Source organism: Furipterus horrens, unplaced genomic scaffold (assembly GCF_987537825.1).
Source record: "Furipterus horrens unplaced genomic scaffold, mFurHor1.1.pri manual_scaffold_1, whole genome shotgun sequence".
In the NCBI taxonomy this organism is placed as follows: Eukaryota; Metazoa; Chordata; class Mammalia; order Chiroptera; family Furipteridae; genus Furipterus; species Furipterus horrens.
This window is the reverse complement of record NW_028327171.1, coordinates 132,387,827-132,407,158: the sequence shown is the minus strand read 5'-3', so window position 1 is coordinate 132,407,158 and position 19,332 is coordinate 132,387,827. Positions and strand designations below refer to the sequence as shown.

The 19,332-nt window shown below is 38.7% G+C and overlaps 1 protein-coding gene across 1 annotated transcript in view; it reads right to left on the bottom strand.

Moving 5' to 3' along the window:
• The window catches only part of R3HDM1 (R3H domain containing 1), a 139,592-nt gene that overhangs the window by 67,892 nt on the left and 52,368 nt on the right, over nucleotides 1–19,332 (bottom strand). The window contains exons 16-17 of the mRNA XM_090279494.1: nucleotides 13,466–13,786; nucleotides 2,252–2,375 (exon numbers count right to left, since the gene is read on the bottom strand). Of these exons, the coding sequence (XP_090135620.1) occupies nucleotides 2,252–2,375; nucleotides 13,466–13,786 (445 nt within the window). The remainder of the gene's footprint in view (nucleotides 1–2,251; nucleotides 2,376–13,465; nucleotides 13,787–19,332) is intronic.

Genomic DNA, 19,332 nt, shown 5'->3' with positions numbered 1-19,332 from the left:
ACCAACGCTTGTACTCAAAATCCTTTAGAACATCTGAACACATACAACACAGGGCCAGTAACAACACAAAAAGGAAGAACCTACATACTAAGTCCAAGACAACTCCTAGGAGCAACAGATTAAGGACCTGGAAGTTCTCCTGCAGGAATGATAAGAGTCATATCTTGTAAAGAAAGTTGGTAAGTCACAATGATCTCTGGAGATTGCACAAGTGATGAGAAGCAAGAACACTTCTCATCAGATTGCCCAGTGCAGAAGTCTTCCTCCTGAAACTGCAGTACTGCTTAAGAGTTCCATACGGTATCAAGAGCAAGAAAGTGCCGAAGTGGAGGCAAAAAAAGCATTATGTGGCCTTGGTGAGTTATTCTGACATAGTCTGAGAGCCTCTAAGGGTGACAAGCAGCTAAAAAGGCCCAAAAAGAAACCAATAAAAATTCTACTTCAACACCTGGAGTTATGAAAAACTGAAAAAAAAATCTTTTTTAAACATCTAGGGCAAAAGTATATATATATATGGGAAGCACAGAGAGAAATGAATTCAGTAAAATAAGAGTTTTATATATTGAGATCAATTGTTTTCATTGAATGTTTATAGAAAATTTGAAAGGGACGAAGGGAAATAATCTTCTGAGTTTAGATATATTTGATATACCTAGTATTAGATTGCATTTGGTTTAAAAATACCTTTCACTATACAACCAGCAAACCGGAAAAGAAAACAAAAACAGATGTGTAAGAACACCATTCTTTTTCAAGGCATTCCTACTGATACTGAGAAAACAAATTTTCACTATAGTTCTCAATCAAATTTAGGCACAGGAGACATTTTAACTTATCTTGCCTCTCTTTTGTTGTTATCACCAGTGGATTACCAGGCTGCAAAGAAGGCTTCAACTACAATGGCAGTGAGCACTGGGAAGCTGTTCACCGCACTGCTCAACCTGGTACAATCTTTTCATCATGGCTCCCAGCCCTTTAGCATATAAACTTAAGTTTATATGCTAAAGGGCTTTTAATATCGTCGTCGTCGGCAACTGTCCGTCTCGAGAGACGATGGTGTAGCTTCTTAAGTGTCCATCTGCACCGCCGAGAATGGCTGTGCAGTCCGACTCGGGAGTGACACGGCATCTGTCTCCTCCCGTGTTGAATCGACATCTTGCGATGACGCTGGAGTGTCCTCTCCAGTGGAGCTGAAGCTACAGAGCCTGGGCAGGGTGATATGGAGGGTCTGCTGTTGCCCATGCAGCAGACCCCCCCTCTCTTCGCAGCTGAAGGGTCCAAGGGAAAGACGGAGTCGATACAGCTTGGGTTCAGGTGCGCCGCAGGAGTTGCCGGTGTTGACTACAACGTCAAACCGCCTTAGGGACTCCGGCTCCGGATTTTCTGTCGGGGTTTACTCCCCTAGCCTTTCCCCTGAAGAGGTATGCCGCAAGGCAGCGGAGGTTTTTTGGAGTCAGAGTTTTCCTTCTCTGATGTGCCCTGACTGGAAGATCGAACCAGTGACACTTAGCTCGCAGGCCGACGCTCAATCCACTGAGCCAAACCAGCCAGTTTTAATATCACTGGTTTGCATATTCATATGTATCAAGTTGCCCTGGCTGGTTTAGCTCAGTGGATTGAGCGTCGGCCTGCGAGCTAAGTGTCGCTGGTTCGATCTTCCAGTCAGGGTACATCAGAGAAGGAAAACTCTGACTCCAAAAAACCTCCGCTGCCTTGCGGCATACCTCTTCTGGGGAAAGGCTAAGGGAGTAAACCCCGACAGAAAATCCGGAGCCGGAGTCCCTAAGGCGGTTTGACGTTGTAGTCAACACCGGCAACTCCTGCGGCGCACCTGAACCCAAGCTGTATCGACTCCGTCTTTCCCTTGGACCCTTCAGCTGCGAAGAGAGGGGGGGTCTGCTGCATGGGCAACAGCAGACCCTCCATATCACCCTGCCCAGGCTCTGTAGCTTCAGCTCCACTGGAGAGGACACTCCAGCGTCATCGCAAGATGTCGATTCAACACGGGAGGAGACAGATGCCGTGTCACTCCCGAGTCGGACTGCACAGCCATTCTCGGCGGTGCAGATGGACACTTAAGAAGCTACACCATCGTCTCTCGAGACGGACGGCTGCCGACGACGATGTATCAAGTATCTGAGGCCATTCATAGACTGAATATGTCAGTATCTTAACAGTAAGACTGAAATAAAGTAGGATAAAAAAGAGCAATACCCAATAGCTAAGAATTAATGACAGAAATGCTACTCACCTGTCTGTTGTGCAGGCTGTAGCAGAGGTTGGTTTAGATGTGAATTGTAATGGACAGAAGGGACTGGGCGATACTGAGGTTGACTGGAGTGATAGTGGCCTGGAGCACAATAACAGGCTGGCATCTAGGATAAGTATTGAGGGGGAAAAAAATCAATTTTACTTGCAATAAAATTTTTTTCTGTAGGGAACATCAGAGTGGTATGAGTAGTAATTCTTTCCAACACCAATAATCTGAGAACTGATTTTCTTAGCTTTAACAGAAAGGAATTTATAAAAACTTTAAACATACAGCATACATAAATAAAATAAAACCCTACTAATAAGCCCATCAATATGAGTTAGTAGATTTTAAATTATCTGGCTATATTTGTTTCAGATTTCCCTCTTTCACAAAACCAGACACTACTGAAATAGCTGAAGGCTTACTCCACCAAAAAAAAAAAAAATTTCTGTAGTTAGAATACGAGGTCTATCCAGAGCTATCCAGCTGTGTAATATGGAAAATAGAGACATTAATTGAAGAAGATAGAAGATACAAGAAACACGGTACACAGGACAATGATGCCTCAGTTCCCTTCAAAGTAGGCACCTTGGGACCTCAAACAGTTCTCCCAATTTCCATCAGTTGCCCTGTCTTATTTTCCTGAATCTCTCTAATGGTCTGAAATCTGTTCCTTTTCAAAGATGATTTTAGTTTTGGAAAAAGGCAGAAGTTGCAGGGCACCAAATCTAGCTGTAGTGGGGCTGAGTCATCTGGGTGATTTGATGCTTCGCCAAAAACTCTGCATGAGATGTGATACATGAGCAGGCGTGTTGTCATGATGAAGCTGCCAATCACCAGTGGCCCATAGCTGCAGCTTTTTGAATCATCCTAATAGTTTCCATGGAGGAATGTTCAAGCTTAATGCAAAATTTGATGCAGATCCGTTGCTCTACTCACTCAGTCATTTTTGAATGTGTTAGCTACAAGCACACATGCTTACTCAACGGCAACTACTGCCCCCACTGACTAATACAGTTAAGTCGTCATTGTTCACACATGCACATTTCAGTCCACTCTCTTTGGCTGCCAGTTTACATCGATGTTGGGCAAACCATTTTTGTTATATTAACACTGGCTGGACTTTTTCTGGACAGACTTTGTATATTATTCCTACGAATTCTTTTAAATTTCTATTATGTATATGTTATCCATATGTAAACTGTTGATAATTAAAAAAATTTACATTTATGGTACTCCACTATAACTTCATGCAAATTATTTTATAATTATAATTGTTTGGGAAACTTTTCTTGGTTAAACATGTACTGCCAGCTCATTCAATTTAAATGTTGAACAGCAATAATTATATAAATAAGTCACTTTATCCATCCCCACATTAATGTACAGTTGTACTGTAAGGTTCCATTCCTTAACTTCTCTCAAATTTCTAATTAAAATTAAAATGCCAACATACAAATTTTATTTATCAATGATATCTTATTAAAGGTGGGGGAAAAGGCCAGTAAGACTAGCTTGATTTCTTATTCCTTCCAGAGCTATTCATATCAGCCTTGAATTTCTCTTAAAGTAATCTAATCTTATTTAGGGTGAGGAATAAGTAATCCAGTGATATGGAAGTATGTGGTAGTTAACTTGATTCAGTTTAAGGGCTCTCTCAGGCTCTGCTCTTCTGAATGGGTTACCACTAAAAGAGATCTATGGAGATCTTAGAGTGCCCATTACATCTGGAAACCAGTCAAGCAAAGAGTTTCTAGATTAGTTATAAGCCAAGAATCCTCTATATTTACTTTAATATTCTTCTGTCTTTGAAACATTAGACACAATACAGATGTGATCCCTTTTCTTGGAGATTTCAGCAATCAATAGCTATATCCTGATTTCAGATCTTACCCATTATTATATTTTTGTATGAGTATATGTATATAAGCAATATTTTTTATCTTAAGACATCACTATTTAAGGCAAGATAAATAAGACAATTTTTTTTGTTTATAATATATACATGTAATATATATGACAACAATGGAGAGAGGGTAAAAAGAATTATACTGCTAACATGACCAGGATATTGTACTTAAAGTTTCATAGAAACTTGAGGTAGATTGTGATAAGTGAAAGAAACTAAAGAAACTACACAAACACTAGATTCAAAGGGCTGTAGATAAATAGCAATAAAAGAAGTAAAATGAAACACTAAAAGTGTTCAAATTATACAAAAAGCAAGAAAAGAAGCAGACAGAAATAAAATATAGTTAGGACAAATGGAAAATAATAGCAATGTGGCATACCTGCAACTAACCATGTCAATACCTATACAAAAGATAAAACAACCAGATCCTCCAATCAGGTTGGGTAAACTGCAAAAAACCTGTCACTATAAACTGTATGTAAAAGACACTAAGTATAAAGTTGCAAATAACAAGGTAAAAAGACATGCCATTTAAATGTTGATCAAAGTAAAGCTGAAGTCACTAAATTCAAATCAGATAAGAGACTTCCAACCAAGATGGAGCATAGATAGACACGCTGTGTCTCCCTCCACAACTAAAAAAAAATACCACTCGTCAAAACTGGAGACAACCAGAAGTTCCAGAAAATCAAGCTGCCTGGAAGTCCAACAAACAAAGATATTAAAGAAGAAATACTCATGCAGACAGGTAGGAGGGGCAGCGCTGGGGTGAAGAGGATGTGGTGACACAGTGGCAGTGGCAGCAGCAGCTGTAGCCGGCCATGGGAAAATTCAGTCACACATTAAGAGTAAAGAGGGACACCTGGGGAGCGCTGCCGGCACCAGATCAGACCACGCAGCTCATGGTTCCAGTGTTGGGGAAAATAAAGTCTCATTGCTTCTGACTGTAAAAACCAGTGGGGGCTGGGCTGGAGAAAGAAACTGCCAGTCTCTCAGCAGAGTCCATTTGATTAGAGGGCCCCTAAGGTCCTAGAACATATGCAAACCCACCCTCTCGGGGAACCACAACCAGGACAACAGCTAGAGAGGCACCAGTACCATACGGGAGGCGGGGGAAGTGCCTGGAAAAGGGGTGAGTGCTGAGCAAGCGGCACTGATCCGTCTCAGACCCCTCCCCCACATACATCGCCACAAGGTGGTGAAACAGGTCACCCTGTACTGATGATTTCCAAAGATTCTGCCCCTGACAATGTAACACGTGTGAGAATTCTACCTAAGACACACAGGCAAACACAGGAGCTTGTCAAGTTGAGGAGACAGAGAAGTATGGCCCAAAAGAGGGAACAGATCAAGGTTCCAGTGGGAGAACTATGCGATGAGATAGCCAAGCGATGAGGAGACAGCCAAGCGGTGAGACAGCCAACCTAACAGACGCAGAATTCAAAACACTGGTGATAAAGATGCTTACAGACTTGACAGATATGTTTGAATATAGCAAACACAGAAGGGAAGGTGTGAAGGCTATGCTAAGTGAAATGAAGGAAACTCCACATGAAACCAATGGTGAAGGGAAGGAAACCGGGGTTCAGATCAATGATTTGGAACATAAGGAAGAAATAAAGTTAACCAGTACTGAATGAAGAAACAAGAATTGAAAAAAAACAAGGAGAGGCTTAAGAACCTCCGGGACAACTTTAAACGTGTCAACATCCAAATCATAGGGGTGCCAGAAGGAGAAGAGGAAGAGCAAGAAATTGAAAACTTATGTGGAAAAATAATGAAGAAAAATTTCCCAAGTTTGGTGAAGGAAATAGACATACAAATCCAGGAAGTACAGAGTCGCAAACAAGCTAGACCCAAAGAGGACCACACCAAGACACATCATAATTAAAATGCCAAAGGTTCAAGATAAAGAGAATCTTAAAAGCAGCAAGAGAAAAGCAGAGTTACCTACAAAGGGGTGCGTATAAGACTATCAGCTGATTTCTCAAAAGAAACTCTGAAGGTAAGAAGGGACTGGCAAGAGGTATTCAAAGTGATGAAAAGCAAGGACCTACAACCAAGATCACTCTATCCAGCAAAGCTATCATTTAGAATGGATGGGTGATAAAGTGCTCCCAAGACAAGTTAAAGCTAAAGAGTGTATCAGCTCCAAGCCATTATTATATAAAATGTTAAAGGGACTCATTTAAGAAAAAGAAAACTATGAACAACTGAAATGACAACAAACTCACAACTATCAACAACTGAACCTAAACAAACAAACAAAGAGAACAACCAAAGAACAGAATCATAGACAATGGAGATCATTTGGAAGTTTATCAGCTGTGAGGGGTAAGGGGGAAAAGGTGCAGGGAATAAGATTGTAATAGGTAGGTACAAAACAGACAGGGGGTTATTAAGAACAGTATAAGAAATGGAGAAGCCGAAGAACTTATATGTATGACCCATGGACATGAACTAAAGGGGAGACTGGTGGAGGGTAGGGAAGTACCAGGCGGAGGGGGGGCAAAGGGGGAAAAATTCAGACAATTCTAATAGCATAATCAATAAAATATACTTAAAAAAAGAATAGTGCAGAAGTGAGAGTCCAGAAATAAACTACATTTATGGTTAAGTAATATTTGATGATTTGGGGACTTCTGGCCAAGATGGAGGTGTAGGCAGACACGCTGCATCTCCCTCCTCAACTAAGAAGGAATACAACTACCTCAAAACTAGAAACAACCAGAAGTTCCAGAAAATAAAACTGCATGGATTTCCAGCAAACAAAGATATAAAGAAGAAATACTCATCCAGACAGGTAGGAGGGATGGAGCCGGGGCAGAGAGGATGTGGTGTGGTGGCAGCAGCAGCCGCAGGCCGGCAGAAAGTGCAGTCACACGTTTTAAAAAATCAGGAGGAACACCTGGGGAGTGTTTCCAGCTCCTCACCGGACCTCCCAGCTCACAGTCCCAGCACCGGTGAAAATCAGGCCTCATTGCTTCTGACTGTGCAGACAGTGGGGGCTGGACTGGAGGCAGAAACTGCTAGTCTCAGCAGAGTTTGCTTGTTTAAAGGGCCCCCATGGTCCTAGAACATCCGCAGATCCACCCACTCTGGGAACAACGGCCAGGGCAGCAGCTAGAGGGGTGCCAGTCTAGTGCAGGACGGAGAGAGGTGCCTGGAAAAGGGGTGAGTGCTGGGCAGACAGCATTGTTCCCTCTTGGACCCCTCCCCCACATACAGTGCCACAACGTGGTGAAACAGGTTGCCTTGTACTGACAAATCTCTAAGGCTTTGCCCCTTACAACGTAACAGGAGTGACAGCTCTACCTGGGACGTGGAGGCAAACAGACACAGGAGCCTGTCAGAATGAGGAGACAGAGAAGTATGGCCCCAAAGGGTTAATGGATCAAGGTTCCAGTGGGAGAACTAAGCAACGAGGAGATAGCCAACCTAACAGATGAGGAGATAGACAACCTAAGATGCAGAATTCAAAACATTGGTGACAAAGATGCTCACAGGCTTGACAGATATGCTTGAGTACGGCAAACACATAAGAGAAGAAGTGAAGGCTATACTAAGTGAAATGAAGGAAAATCCACACAAAACCAATGGTGAAGGGAAGGAAACCAGGGTCCAAATCAATGATTTGGAACATAAGGAAGAAAAAAACAGTCAACCAGTGCAGAATGAGGAAGCAAGAATTGAAAAAAATGAGGAAAACTTCCAAAATTTTGCAAGGGAGATGGATATATGGGTCTGGGAAGCACTGAGGGTCCCGGGAGAGCTGGACCCAGAGGGGACCACACCAGGACGCATCATAATTGAGATGCCAAAGGTGAAAGATAAAGACAGAGTCCTGGGGGCAACAAGAGAGAGTCAGAGAGTTGCCTATAGGGGAGTGCCTACAGGACTATCAGTTGATTTCTCAGAGGACACTTTGTAGGCAGGAAGGGACTGGCAAGCAGTATTCAATGTGATGAAGGCAACCTACAACCAGGATTACTCTATCCAGCAAGCTATGATTTAGAATTGAAGGGCAGATGAAGTGCTTCCCAGACAGGGTGAGGCTAAAGGAGCTCATCATCATCAAGCTATTATTATATGAAATGTCAAAGGGACTTACTTAAGAAAAAGAAGATCAAAACTATGAACACTAAAATGACAACCAACTCACAACTATCAACAACTGAATCTAAAAAATAAGAACAAAATCCAACTAAGCAAACCAGAATAGGAACAGAATCATAGGTATGGGGATCATTTGGAAGGTTATCAGCTGGGAGGAAGAAGGGGGGGAAATGGGGAAATGGTGCAGGGACTAAGAAGCATAATTGGTTGGCACAAAATAGACAGGGGTCGTCGTCGTCGGCAGCCGTCCGTCTCGAGAGACGATGGTGTAGTTTCTTAAGAGTCTATCTGCACCGCTGAGAATGGCTGTGCAGTTCGACTCGGGAGTGACATAGTATCTGTCTCCTCCCGTGTTGAATTGACATCTTGCGATGACGCTGAAGCTACAGAGCCTGGGCAGGGTAATATGGAGGGTCTGCTGTTGCCCATGCAGCAGACCCCACCTCTCTTCGCAGCTGAAGGGTCCAAGGGAAAGACGGAGTCGATACAGCTTGGGTTCAGGTGCGCCGCAGGAGTTGCCGGTGTTGACTACAACATCAAACCGCCTTAGGGACTCCGGCTCCGGATTTTCTGTCGGGGTTTACTCCCTTAGCCTTTCCCCTGAAGAGGTATGCCGCAAGGCAGCAGAGGTTTTTTGGAGTCAGAGTTTTCCTTCTCTGATGTACCCTGACTGGAAGATCGAACCAGCGACACTTAGCTCGCAGGCCGACGCTCAATCCACTGAGCTAAACCAGCCAGGGCAAGACAGGGGTAAGTTAGGAATAATATAAGAAAGGGTGAAGCCAAAGAACTTATATGCACGACCCATGGACATGAACTAAGGGGGGTGGGATTGCTGGAGGAAAGGGGGTTACAGAGCAGAGCAAAGGGGAAAAAAATTGGAACTACTGTAACAACATAATCAATAAAATATACTTTAAAAAACAAAACAAAACAAAAAACAAAACAAAACTAATATTTGACAATGGTACTAAGATTATTCAATGAAAAGAAAAAACCCCAAAACCAAGGTCTTCAACAAATGATGCTGGAACATGAAAAAATATATATATAGTTGAACCCTTATCTCATACAACATATAAAAATTACTCAAAATTGGTAAATGACTTAAATATAGGAGTCAAAACCATAAAACTCTTAGAAGAAAACAGGGATAAATCATGACCTTGGATTTAGAAATGGATTTTTTTTTTTTTTTGTATCCTCACCTGAGGACACTTTTGCATTGCTTTTTATTTTCCATTACCATTATGCCCTTATACTCTTACCCCCACATCATCACACTGTTGTCCATGTCCTTGAGTCCTTTTTCCTCTGTGTTGAATCCCTTTACCCCTCAACTCCCCTACCCCCATAGCTGTCAGCCTGCCCTCTATTTTGCTTGTTAGTTCAGTTCATTTGATTGCATATGAGTGAAATCATATGGTATTTTAGAGAGAGAGAAACATCAGTGCATCCATTGGTTGCCTTCTGCACACACCTGTACTGGGGATTTGCCCAGACCGGGAATAGTACATGTCCAAACCAGGGTCTGAACCTGCAACCTAGGTATGTGCCCTGACTGGGAATTAAACCTGCAACCCTTTGGTTATGGGATGATGCTCCTACCAACTGAGCCACACAGGCCAAGGTTGGCAATGAATTCTTAGATATGATACCAAAAGCATGAGCCACAAAATTAAGAAATGGTAATCAAAGTTAAACTGTTGTGCATTAAATACATATCAAGAAAGTAAAAAGACAATCGACAGAATGGGTGAACATATCTGCAAATTGGACATCTGATAAGGGTGTAATATCGTAATATCAGAAATATATAAAGACTCTTGCACTGGCTGCTGTGGCTCAGTGGATTGAGCACTGGCCTAGAAACCAAAGGGTTACCAGTTTAATTCCCAGTGAGGACAAATGCATGGGTTGTGGGTCAGCTCCCCACTTGGGGGCACATGAGGCAACCACACATTCATGTTTCTCTCCCTCTCTTTCTTCCCCTCTCTTTAAAAATAAATAGATAAAGTGTTCTTTTTTTTTTTTTTTTTTTTTTTTAAAGAAGAACTCTTATAACTCAACAACAAAAAGACAAAAATCTGATTAAAAAACAAACGCCATGGGAAACAGTTGGTGGCTATTCTACTCCTAGGTATATACCCAAAGAAATGAAAGCCTGTAACTGCATGTTCATTAACAGCAATACTCACAAAAGGCAAAAGATGGAAACATCCCAAATCCATCAATGATTGCAAGATGAACAAACTATGGTATATACATAAGATGGCATATTATTCAGACATAAAAAAGAATGAAGTACTGATACATGCTATGATGTGAAATAACCTTGAAACATGAAGTCAAAGAAGCAAGACACAGAAAGTAACATATTGCATGGTTTAATTAATATGAAGTACCTAGAGTAGGTAAATCCATAGAGACAGAATGCAGATTGATGGTTGTCTGGGGCTGGGGGTTGTGGAAAATCGGTAGCAACTGCTTAATGGTTATGGAGCTTTCTTTTGGGGTGATAAAAATGTTCTGGAACCAGAGAGAGGTGGTAGTTGTAAAACATTGTAATGCACTCAATGTCACTGAACTGTTTACTTTAAAATGCTTAGTTTTATGAACTTTATCTCAATAAAAAAGAAAACAACAAAGAAAAAACCCCCCAAAACTGCTAAAATGATAGAATAAAAATTATTTTCAAGTGTACATGGGTTACCACCCCTCAAAAGACTACATGCTGGAACATAAAATAAGACTCAACAGATTCCAAAACACTGAAATCTTAGATTCTCTGACAAGAAATTAAATCAATAATCTATGCTTCCATCTTAAGAACTAAGAAAACAAAAGAGTATATTAAACCCAAAGTAAGTAGGAGGAAGAAAATACTGAGAAAATAAATTGTTCAAATAGAACATGAATAATAAAATTAATGAAATCCTAATTTTTAAAAGAACATCAATAAAACTGATACATCTCTTGTTAAATTAGTAAAGGAAAAAGAGAAGATTGAAATGACCAATATCAGGGATTTATAGAGGTGATACCACTATTAATCCTAAAGATACTGAAAGTATAATAAGGGGATATTATAAGTAACTTTATACCAAAAAATTTGACAACATAAAATGAACTTGATACAAACTACCCAAGCTGATCTAGAAAGAAAGAGGAAATCAGGATAGGTTTGTAGCTAAGAATCTTGAATCTGTAACTTTCAAACCTTCTCTGCAAAAATACTCTGGGTCCAAATTGGCTTATTAATTAAATCTAGCAAACATTAAGAAGAAAGTACATCATTTCTAAACAAACTGCTTTAGAATGAAGAAAGGAACAATATGCAACTCATTCTGAGGCCAGTGCATGAACATGCATGCAAAAATCCTTAAGAAAACATTAGCAAACTGAATCCAGTGATACATAAAAAAGATACCATATCATGAGTAAGTGGGGGTATGTCCCAGAAATGAAAGGCATTCAAAAATCAGTCAACATAATTTGCTGTGTTACCAGAGTAAAGGGGTGGGGTAGGAGTCACATAATCACTTCAATAGATGCAGAAGAACATTTCACAAGATTTAATATTCATTCATGGTAAAGACTTTCAGCAAATTAAGAATAGAAAAAATTCTCTCAAGCTGATAGAGGGCATGAATTAAAAAAAAAAAAAAGCATAGATAATATTACAGTTAGTGATTAAAGACTGAATTTTTTCCCCTAGGCTTGGAAACAAGGGAAGAACATGCACTTTCAAAACTTATATTCAAGTTAATACATGAATCCTATGGGAGATAATTTTTGCTAATGATACATTGATAAAGGGTTAATAGCCACAATATATAAAAAACTGGTACAACTTCACATGGGCAGAATTCCTAAATAGACATGTCTCCAAAGATGGCCAACAGACATATGAAAAGATGTCCAATGTCACTAATAATAAGAGAAATGCAAATTAAAACCACAATGAGATATCGCCTCACATCGGAGAGAATGGCTATCATCAGTGTATCAACAAACAAGTGCTGGTGAGAATGTGGAGAAAAGGGAACCCTCATGCACAGTTGGTGGGATGGCAAATTGGTGCGGCCACTGTGGAAAACAGTATGGAGGTTCCTCAAAAAATTAAAAATAGAACTGCCATATGACCCAGCAATCCCACTTTTGCTTATTTATCTGAAGAAATCCAAACCACAATTTTGAAAAGATATATGCATCCCTATGTTCACTGCAGCATAATTTACAACAGCCAAGAAAAGGAAGATATCTAAGTCCCATCAATAGATGACTGGATAAAGATGTAGTATTTTTATACAATGGAGTATTATTACTCAGCCATAAAAACGAATGAAATCTTACCATTTGAGACAACATGGATGAACCTATAGAGTATTATGCTAAGTGAAATAAGCCAGAAAGAGAAAGACAAATACATACTGTATGATTTCAATTATATGGGAGAAAAAGGTGAAGAGATTCAGAGGTACAAATTGGCAGTTACAAAACAGTCACAGGGATATAGAGTACAGTATAGGGAATACAGTCAATAACATTGTAGTAACTATGTATGGTGTTGCTGGGTATTAGACCTAACAGGGGAGGTCACTTTGTAAGTTATATAAATAAATGTTGCAACCATTATGTTGTATACCTGAAACTTAATAATGAATGTCAACTTTAATCAAAAAAAAAAAAAAAAAAACCTATTGAATATTTAAAAACATTAACTGCTTAGGGCTTATATTTAATAAAGTATGTGTATACTTGTTTAATTAAAACTACAAAATACTGGTGAGAACAATTAAGAAAGATCTAAGTAAATGGAGAGAGATAACATATTACTGTACTGGAAAATTCAATAGTGTTGAGATGTTAATTCTCCTCAAACTGATCTATTTCTTCCTGAAATGCGTTCTATTTTACAGAGCATTTACTTTATTGCATTTCTCTAAAGCTAATTAAAAAAATAACCAAACCTCTCAGAGTCAGAAGGAAACTCCAAGATCACATAGTTTAACTACACAACTGTCATGTGGTTGTCTCACATGCACTTGAAAAATCTCCAGACAAAATGAAGGCAAGCTTTGCTAACACAGTGTCACAGTTTTTCCCTGTGAAATTAAAAATAAACACTCTAATGTTAACTGATCTTACATGAGAAGCTTCTATGGGAAAAAATGATGTACCTGTGGTGAGGGCTGCTGAATATATCCCTGCTGCTGGATCACAGGCTGGCTGACAGGATGACCAGAAGCAGAATAGCCAGCAGTAGCGACAGGCTGCCCAGGTGCTAAGGGTGGAGGAGGAGGAGGAGGAGGTGGAGGAGGCGGAGGTGGAGGTGGAGGTGGTGGTAGTGGTGGTGGAGGAGCTGCTGTCATGATATAACCAGACTGCTGTGGAGACTGAAGAACAACAGTGGACTGGAACATGGTAGCATGAGGGTCAGAACCATCTGAAGAAGGCTGGCGGGCAAGACTCATGTGGCTAAACTGAGACCCAAGGTTGTCCTGTTAAAAAAGGAAAAAGTTAAATCAGTACTCTTTCCATGCACAGACCAAACTTATCTAAGAAAAATACTTCATATATTTTAAGATGAGCTGCAGTAGTGTATATTATGGAAATCATGTATCTACAATAGACGTGATTTAATAAAAGAACAGATTCAAGAAAATTAAAACTCTAAGGTAGCAGGTAGGTATATTACAACACTGCCATTACAAATTACTTATAAAATATAATACATGTAATGGAAATGTATACCATGTAGAAAAGTGAAAAAACATTTAAATGAAGATTAAAAGCATGTTAGGTTGTGTAAGTGAAATTTAAAGGACTTCAAGCACCAGGTAAGTACTTTAAATCACTGTCCTCTTCCTAGAAGGCAAGATTTAGGACTTAAACATCTTTGTATTGCTTATCATACCTAACAAATATACTAGCAGAAATTAAATAAAATTAAAAGCCATCCACTCTGGTCTTTTCTCTAATCTCTCAAAAATAATTTAACCACAAGTTCTATTCTTCCTTAATGTTTCAGTCTGTTACATAAGTCAAATGTTAAGACAAATGTAATCCAAATGGCAGTTTCCTACTGTTTCTGCTACTTGGTGGGCAGGCAATGGTGCCCAGACAAGATAAGAGTTATGATTTATGTCACCCAACAAATGTTTTTCTAGCTCAAAAAAAACATAAGGAACAGTTCTGACTAGCCTAGATAATATCATTGAGATGAAAATAATGGGGTTAAAATAATTTCCCTGCTCCCAAGAAGCCACACATTGGCAACAATATATACCACATTTTTCTAAGAGGAAAACTGTGAAAAAAACTTATGTAAAAAATTGTGGTAATGGAGTTGTCAGATCAAAGTTGACATGTCTGCAATTTCTATTGTCTGCTGGTTTTTGCAAAGTAAATTAAGGCTATAGCAAAGATAAGGGACTGTAAAGGGGAACCTGATTTAATCACTGAAAATATGTGGTTTCACTCCTTCCAAACGGCTGCTCTGTTTTCCTAACTCAATGCATAGTTTCAAAAAGGAAAAAATATACTAGCTGTAATTACAATGTAATATGGCCATTATTTTAAAAAGATATTCTAACTTCACACCACCATTAGCCATCTTGGCAAGAACTCAGTTTTGTGCCATTTTTGAAAATATTTGTAAGGCTTTTATGCTATTCTTTTTAATGCTGTCAACCTCAATGCTGGCAAAATTTCACTTTTTCAGACTGGAAGTGAATTTTGAAAATCATTCAGAGCCAAGGGTGATAAATAAGGTTGCCCCTAGCTCAAAACAAAACTTCCCCCAATAAATAATGTTTCTAAAAAGTGTAGAGTGATTTTATGATATAGCTTGTAATTTAACTTGAAAAGCAAATGTAAAATGTGCTGGCTATGCAGCTTGAGAAAATAACAGCAGTACTGGAAAAAGTATGAAGGCTGTTAGGGAGACTCATTTTAAGGGAAGAACCTAATATTGATTGAATATTTCATGTTAGGCTCTATGCAGGAGGTGCTTTACATGGCTGTCTCATATGGTTAGTAACCACAGGTCACACAGAAAACACACGGCAGGGGGCATCTGAGCTCTTAGGCAGCGGCACAACTTGGGGCATACATTGGGTTAAAGGAGGTGCCATGACTTTATAGTCACAGATATACCTAGAGATCTTCCTTAGAAATTTACTGAGGGGTATATCTTCTATAGTTGTAAGCCTCAATTCACCCTAATACCTGGTACTAAGTCTACTGGACCGATGGCACTGGAGAAAGATCAGAAACTTTAAACCCAGATGAAAGGTGCCACCTCAGGATTGGAGAGTTGCGTTGACCTCAATGAGATAAGAAGTTAAAAGTCGTTAGGTCTAGAAGAGTCAATGTGAAAATTATTTCATTATGAAGAGGAAGGAAGAGATTAGGATTTATACAATCACTGTGATAAGCCCATATAACAAATATTTCATGGAAGAGAATTAATTTATTTCTAATACAGGTTAGAAACACTTTTCAGTATATACGTATCCCTGACTTTAAAATAATCACAGAGGATCCTAGCACAGTAGTCATATTCACACGCATTCATCACACATGCCCCCACAGAAACGATGCAGGAGGGGAATACAGTACTGCTGGGTGGGCGAGACCGGCAGGAGCAGGGATGGGAAAAGGGCTGTAGTGCTGAACAGGCTGTGACGAGGACTGCAGAGGACAGACAGGCTAAGGGGTAACAGGCTGGCAAATAAGGTGGATGTCGGAATAAAATATTAAAAGAACTGCGTAAAATGGAATGTTACCTTTTTTGGCAACAGTTTAAACTATATTTATAAAATCATCTTTAATACAACAATATAGAAAACAAAAGCAATGCTAAATGAAGAAACTCTAAACAGTAAAAATTTTGAGAATATACCTATGCTTAAATTTAGTACCTAATTAGAAAGATAATTTTTCATAAAAGATTAGATTCACTAAAATAGGTAATATCAGACAGTAATAACTTACATAATATCTATGCCAATTACCCCCTTCATATGATAAGGCACAATGAGGTACTCTTTTGGTACCAAAGTGCCTAAATTTTAGAAAATGTACTAGGGGGTCCATTAAGAACAATAGCCTAAAGAAATGAGACATACACACATACACATACAGACACACAAACACATCTCTTTTATATATAGAAGATAAACATTTTTCTTGTAACTAAAAATTTTTATTAAGAGCTGAGAAACTAGTTCTTAAAATGTTTTTACTAATAGATTACTCCTGCATTTCAGGAAAAAAAAGTTTCCCAGGGGCACTCAAAAAACAGGTGTTTTTAAAAAAATAAAGAACATTTTAGACCAGTGGTTCTCAACCTTCCTAATGCCACAACCTTTTAATACAGTTCCTCATGTTGTGGTGACCCACAACCATAAAATTATTTTTGTTGCTCCTTCATAACTGTAATTTTGCTACTGTTATGAATCGTAATGTAAATATGATATGCAGGATGTATTTTCATTGTTACAAATTGAACATAACTAAAGCATAGTGATTAATCACAAAACAATATGTAATTTTATCTATCTATATATATATATATATATATATATATATGTTTTCCGATGGTCTTAGGTGACCCCTGTGAAAGGGTCGTTCAACCCCCAAAGAGGCCGCGACCCACAGGTTGAGAACCGCTGTTTTAGACATTTCGAAATCTAATGGAATATAGCTGGCCATGTATAGGCTAACATTGACATCTGACTGAGTTTTCCAATCGTTATTTATATAATTCATTACAAAGGGGATAATAACATATTGGCTTAACCATGATCCATTTTATAGGCTAAGGTGAGTTAAATGACCTGCAGACAGTCATGTAAGCAAGCACTGGAGGAACCCAGGTAATTTTATCTAATAAAAACTCTTAGTTTTGGTCAAAATGTATATATCTAAATCTCCCTCTGGAATATTTCCAAAGAAAATATGTTAAAATTGCAAAATAAGTGAACTGAATAAGACTGCCCAGGGAATTATCTAAATAAGGAGAAATTCTTATGACAACTAAGATGTATAAGCAGACTTGCACTTGTAACACAAAATCATATTTTTAGTTTCTAAAAATATGAAAGGCTTATATTAGCTTAGAATCCCCCCTCCCCCCCAATCTAGAAAAGTAGAAGTTGTAAGAATAAGGGAAAATCTGAAAGATCCATAAGGTAGCCACTGGCTTTTTACTCACCTCTCAACTAGAAATTAGCAAGCTTCCTAATTGATGATAGCATGTATTACACTAAATGAGGTGTAGTAGCTTTAGAACTTCCAAGTACACAGGCTATTCATTCAATGTGTTACTAAGTCAGACAACCATTAATACATAACTTTCTTCCAGACAACTTGACTTGCTATGTAAGTGTGATATGAGACAAAAGCTTTAGAGTGCTTGGGGATGAAAGAAAGAAGAGCACTATGAGCACCAAGGGTATGAATTAATGTCTGCCAGGGTGTCAAGTGGTAATGAGAAAAATGTGGGCTAAGAAGACTGGCTGACCAAAGTGAAATTTTGATGTCACTTAGAAAAGAAAACACCTTAGCACTTCCTTTTCATACTTAAATTGCAACTGGCTGCAAAACAACACCCACTTAAAAGTGATTAGTTTCAAGAAATATAGCCCATCTGCAGGCTTTGGAAATCAAGTGTTATTCTGTTTGGTTATTTGAAATTTTGTGGATGGATTATCTCAGTGTGCAAAAGGTAGTTACTGAGTATCATTTGTTTATCAATTCTCTATTTTTATATCTGCTGATGAATTATCAAAAACACTTGAAACAATGCCAGAAAAGAAAGAGACATGGAGTTTATGAATACTCCAAGATTTCAAATTACATTCCATTAAGGCATTTATTTCTAAACAAAACTATCTACACCTTTACTTAGAATTGTCTCATAACTAAATCAGAGTTATTTCTAGGAGATATATAACCATAGATAAATCCTTCTAATTTCTTGAAGATACCAGGCCAACATTATTTTCTCTGAATTAAATGAAACAACAACAACAACAAAAAGTCCTATAAAGCCCCTAGTGAAACACAGTGCTGCAAAAACAAAAACAACCACATGATAGCAAAATGAAAGAAAAACACTTCAGGAACATGTTGAATGAAGGCAAGGCAGAGAACAGGGAGGGAATTTTATGTAGTCTACTATGTAGCTTAGTGTGCATAATCAAATGGAGTTGGAAAGTGAATATGGGAGTTTTAGGCAATCTCCTCTACACATATGAATTCATATTTATGGTTTTAAAAATGCATCAATACCTTTAAGTCTATTTATTTTATTTTATTAATTTATTTATTTGATTTTAGAGAGAGGGGAAAGGAGGGAGAGAAACATTGATGTGAGAGAGGAATGTTGATCAGTTGCCTCCCACATGTGCCCTGACCAGGGACCAAACCCACAACCTAGGCATGTGCCGTGACCATGAATTGAACTTGTGATCTTTAGGTTTACAGGATGATACTCAAACCAACTGAGCAACAGAGGCCAGAGCGAAGTCCAGTTGCTTAAGATAAACTGCCTTGCCCAGTATTAGGAGTGTTAATTGCCAGAAGAATAATTATTTTCATGACCTTCAAAATATTTGTAAAGTTTATCAAACTGCTCATACATTCTTCACCCCTACAATACAAATGTTATGTTATAACTTGTGAGGAAAACTAATGAAATTTTTCCAGCTCAACTTTCATAAGAAATCACTCACAAGTGGAAAAAGAGGTATAAGTTAACTGTACTAACTGTCTTTGATATGTTACACAACCTTTAATACAAAATGGAGTAGGAATTCACACTGGTCTAATAAAGTTCTTCAAGAATGGGTTAACATCTCTATAGGGGAAAAGCCTGAATGTGAAAATCTATGTGTAAACACTAAACATTTAAACAAATTTAAGATACTGAGTGCTTTAGTGAATTCTAACTGAGATGTTTCTGTCTCTATCTTTTATAGGGTAGGTGAGATGGAGAGTATATTTGCAGAATTTGAGAAACTCAACTCAGTTTCTTCAA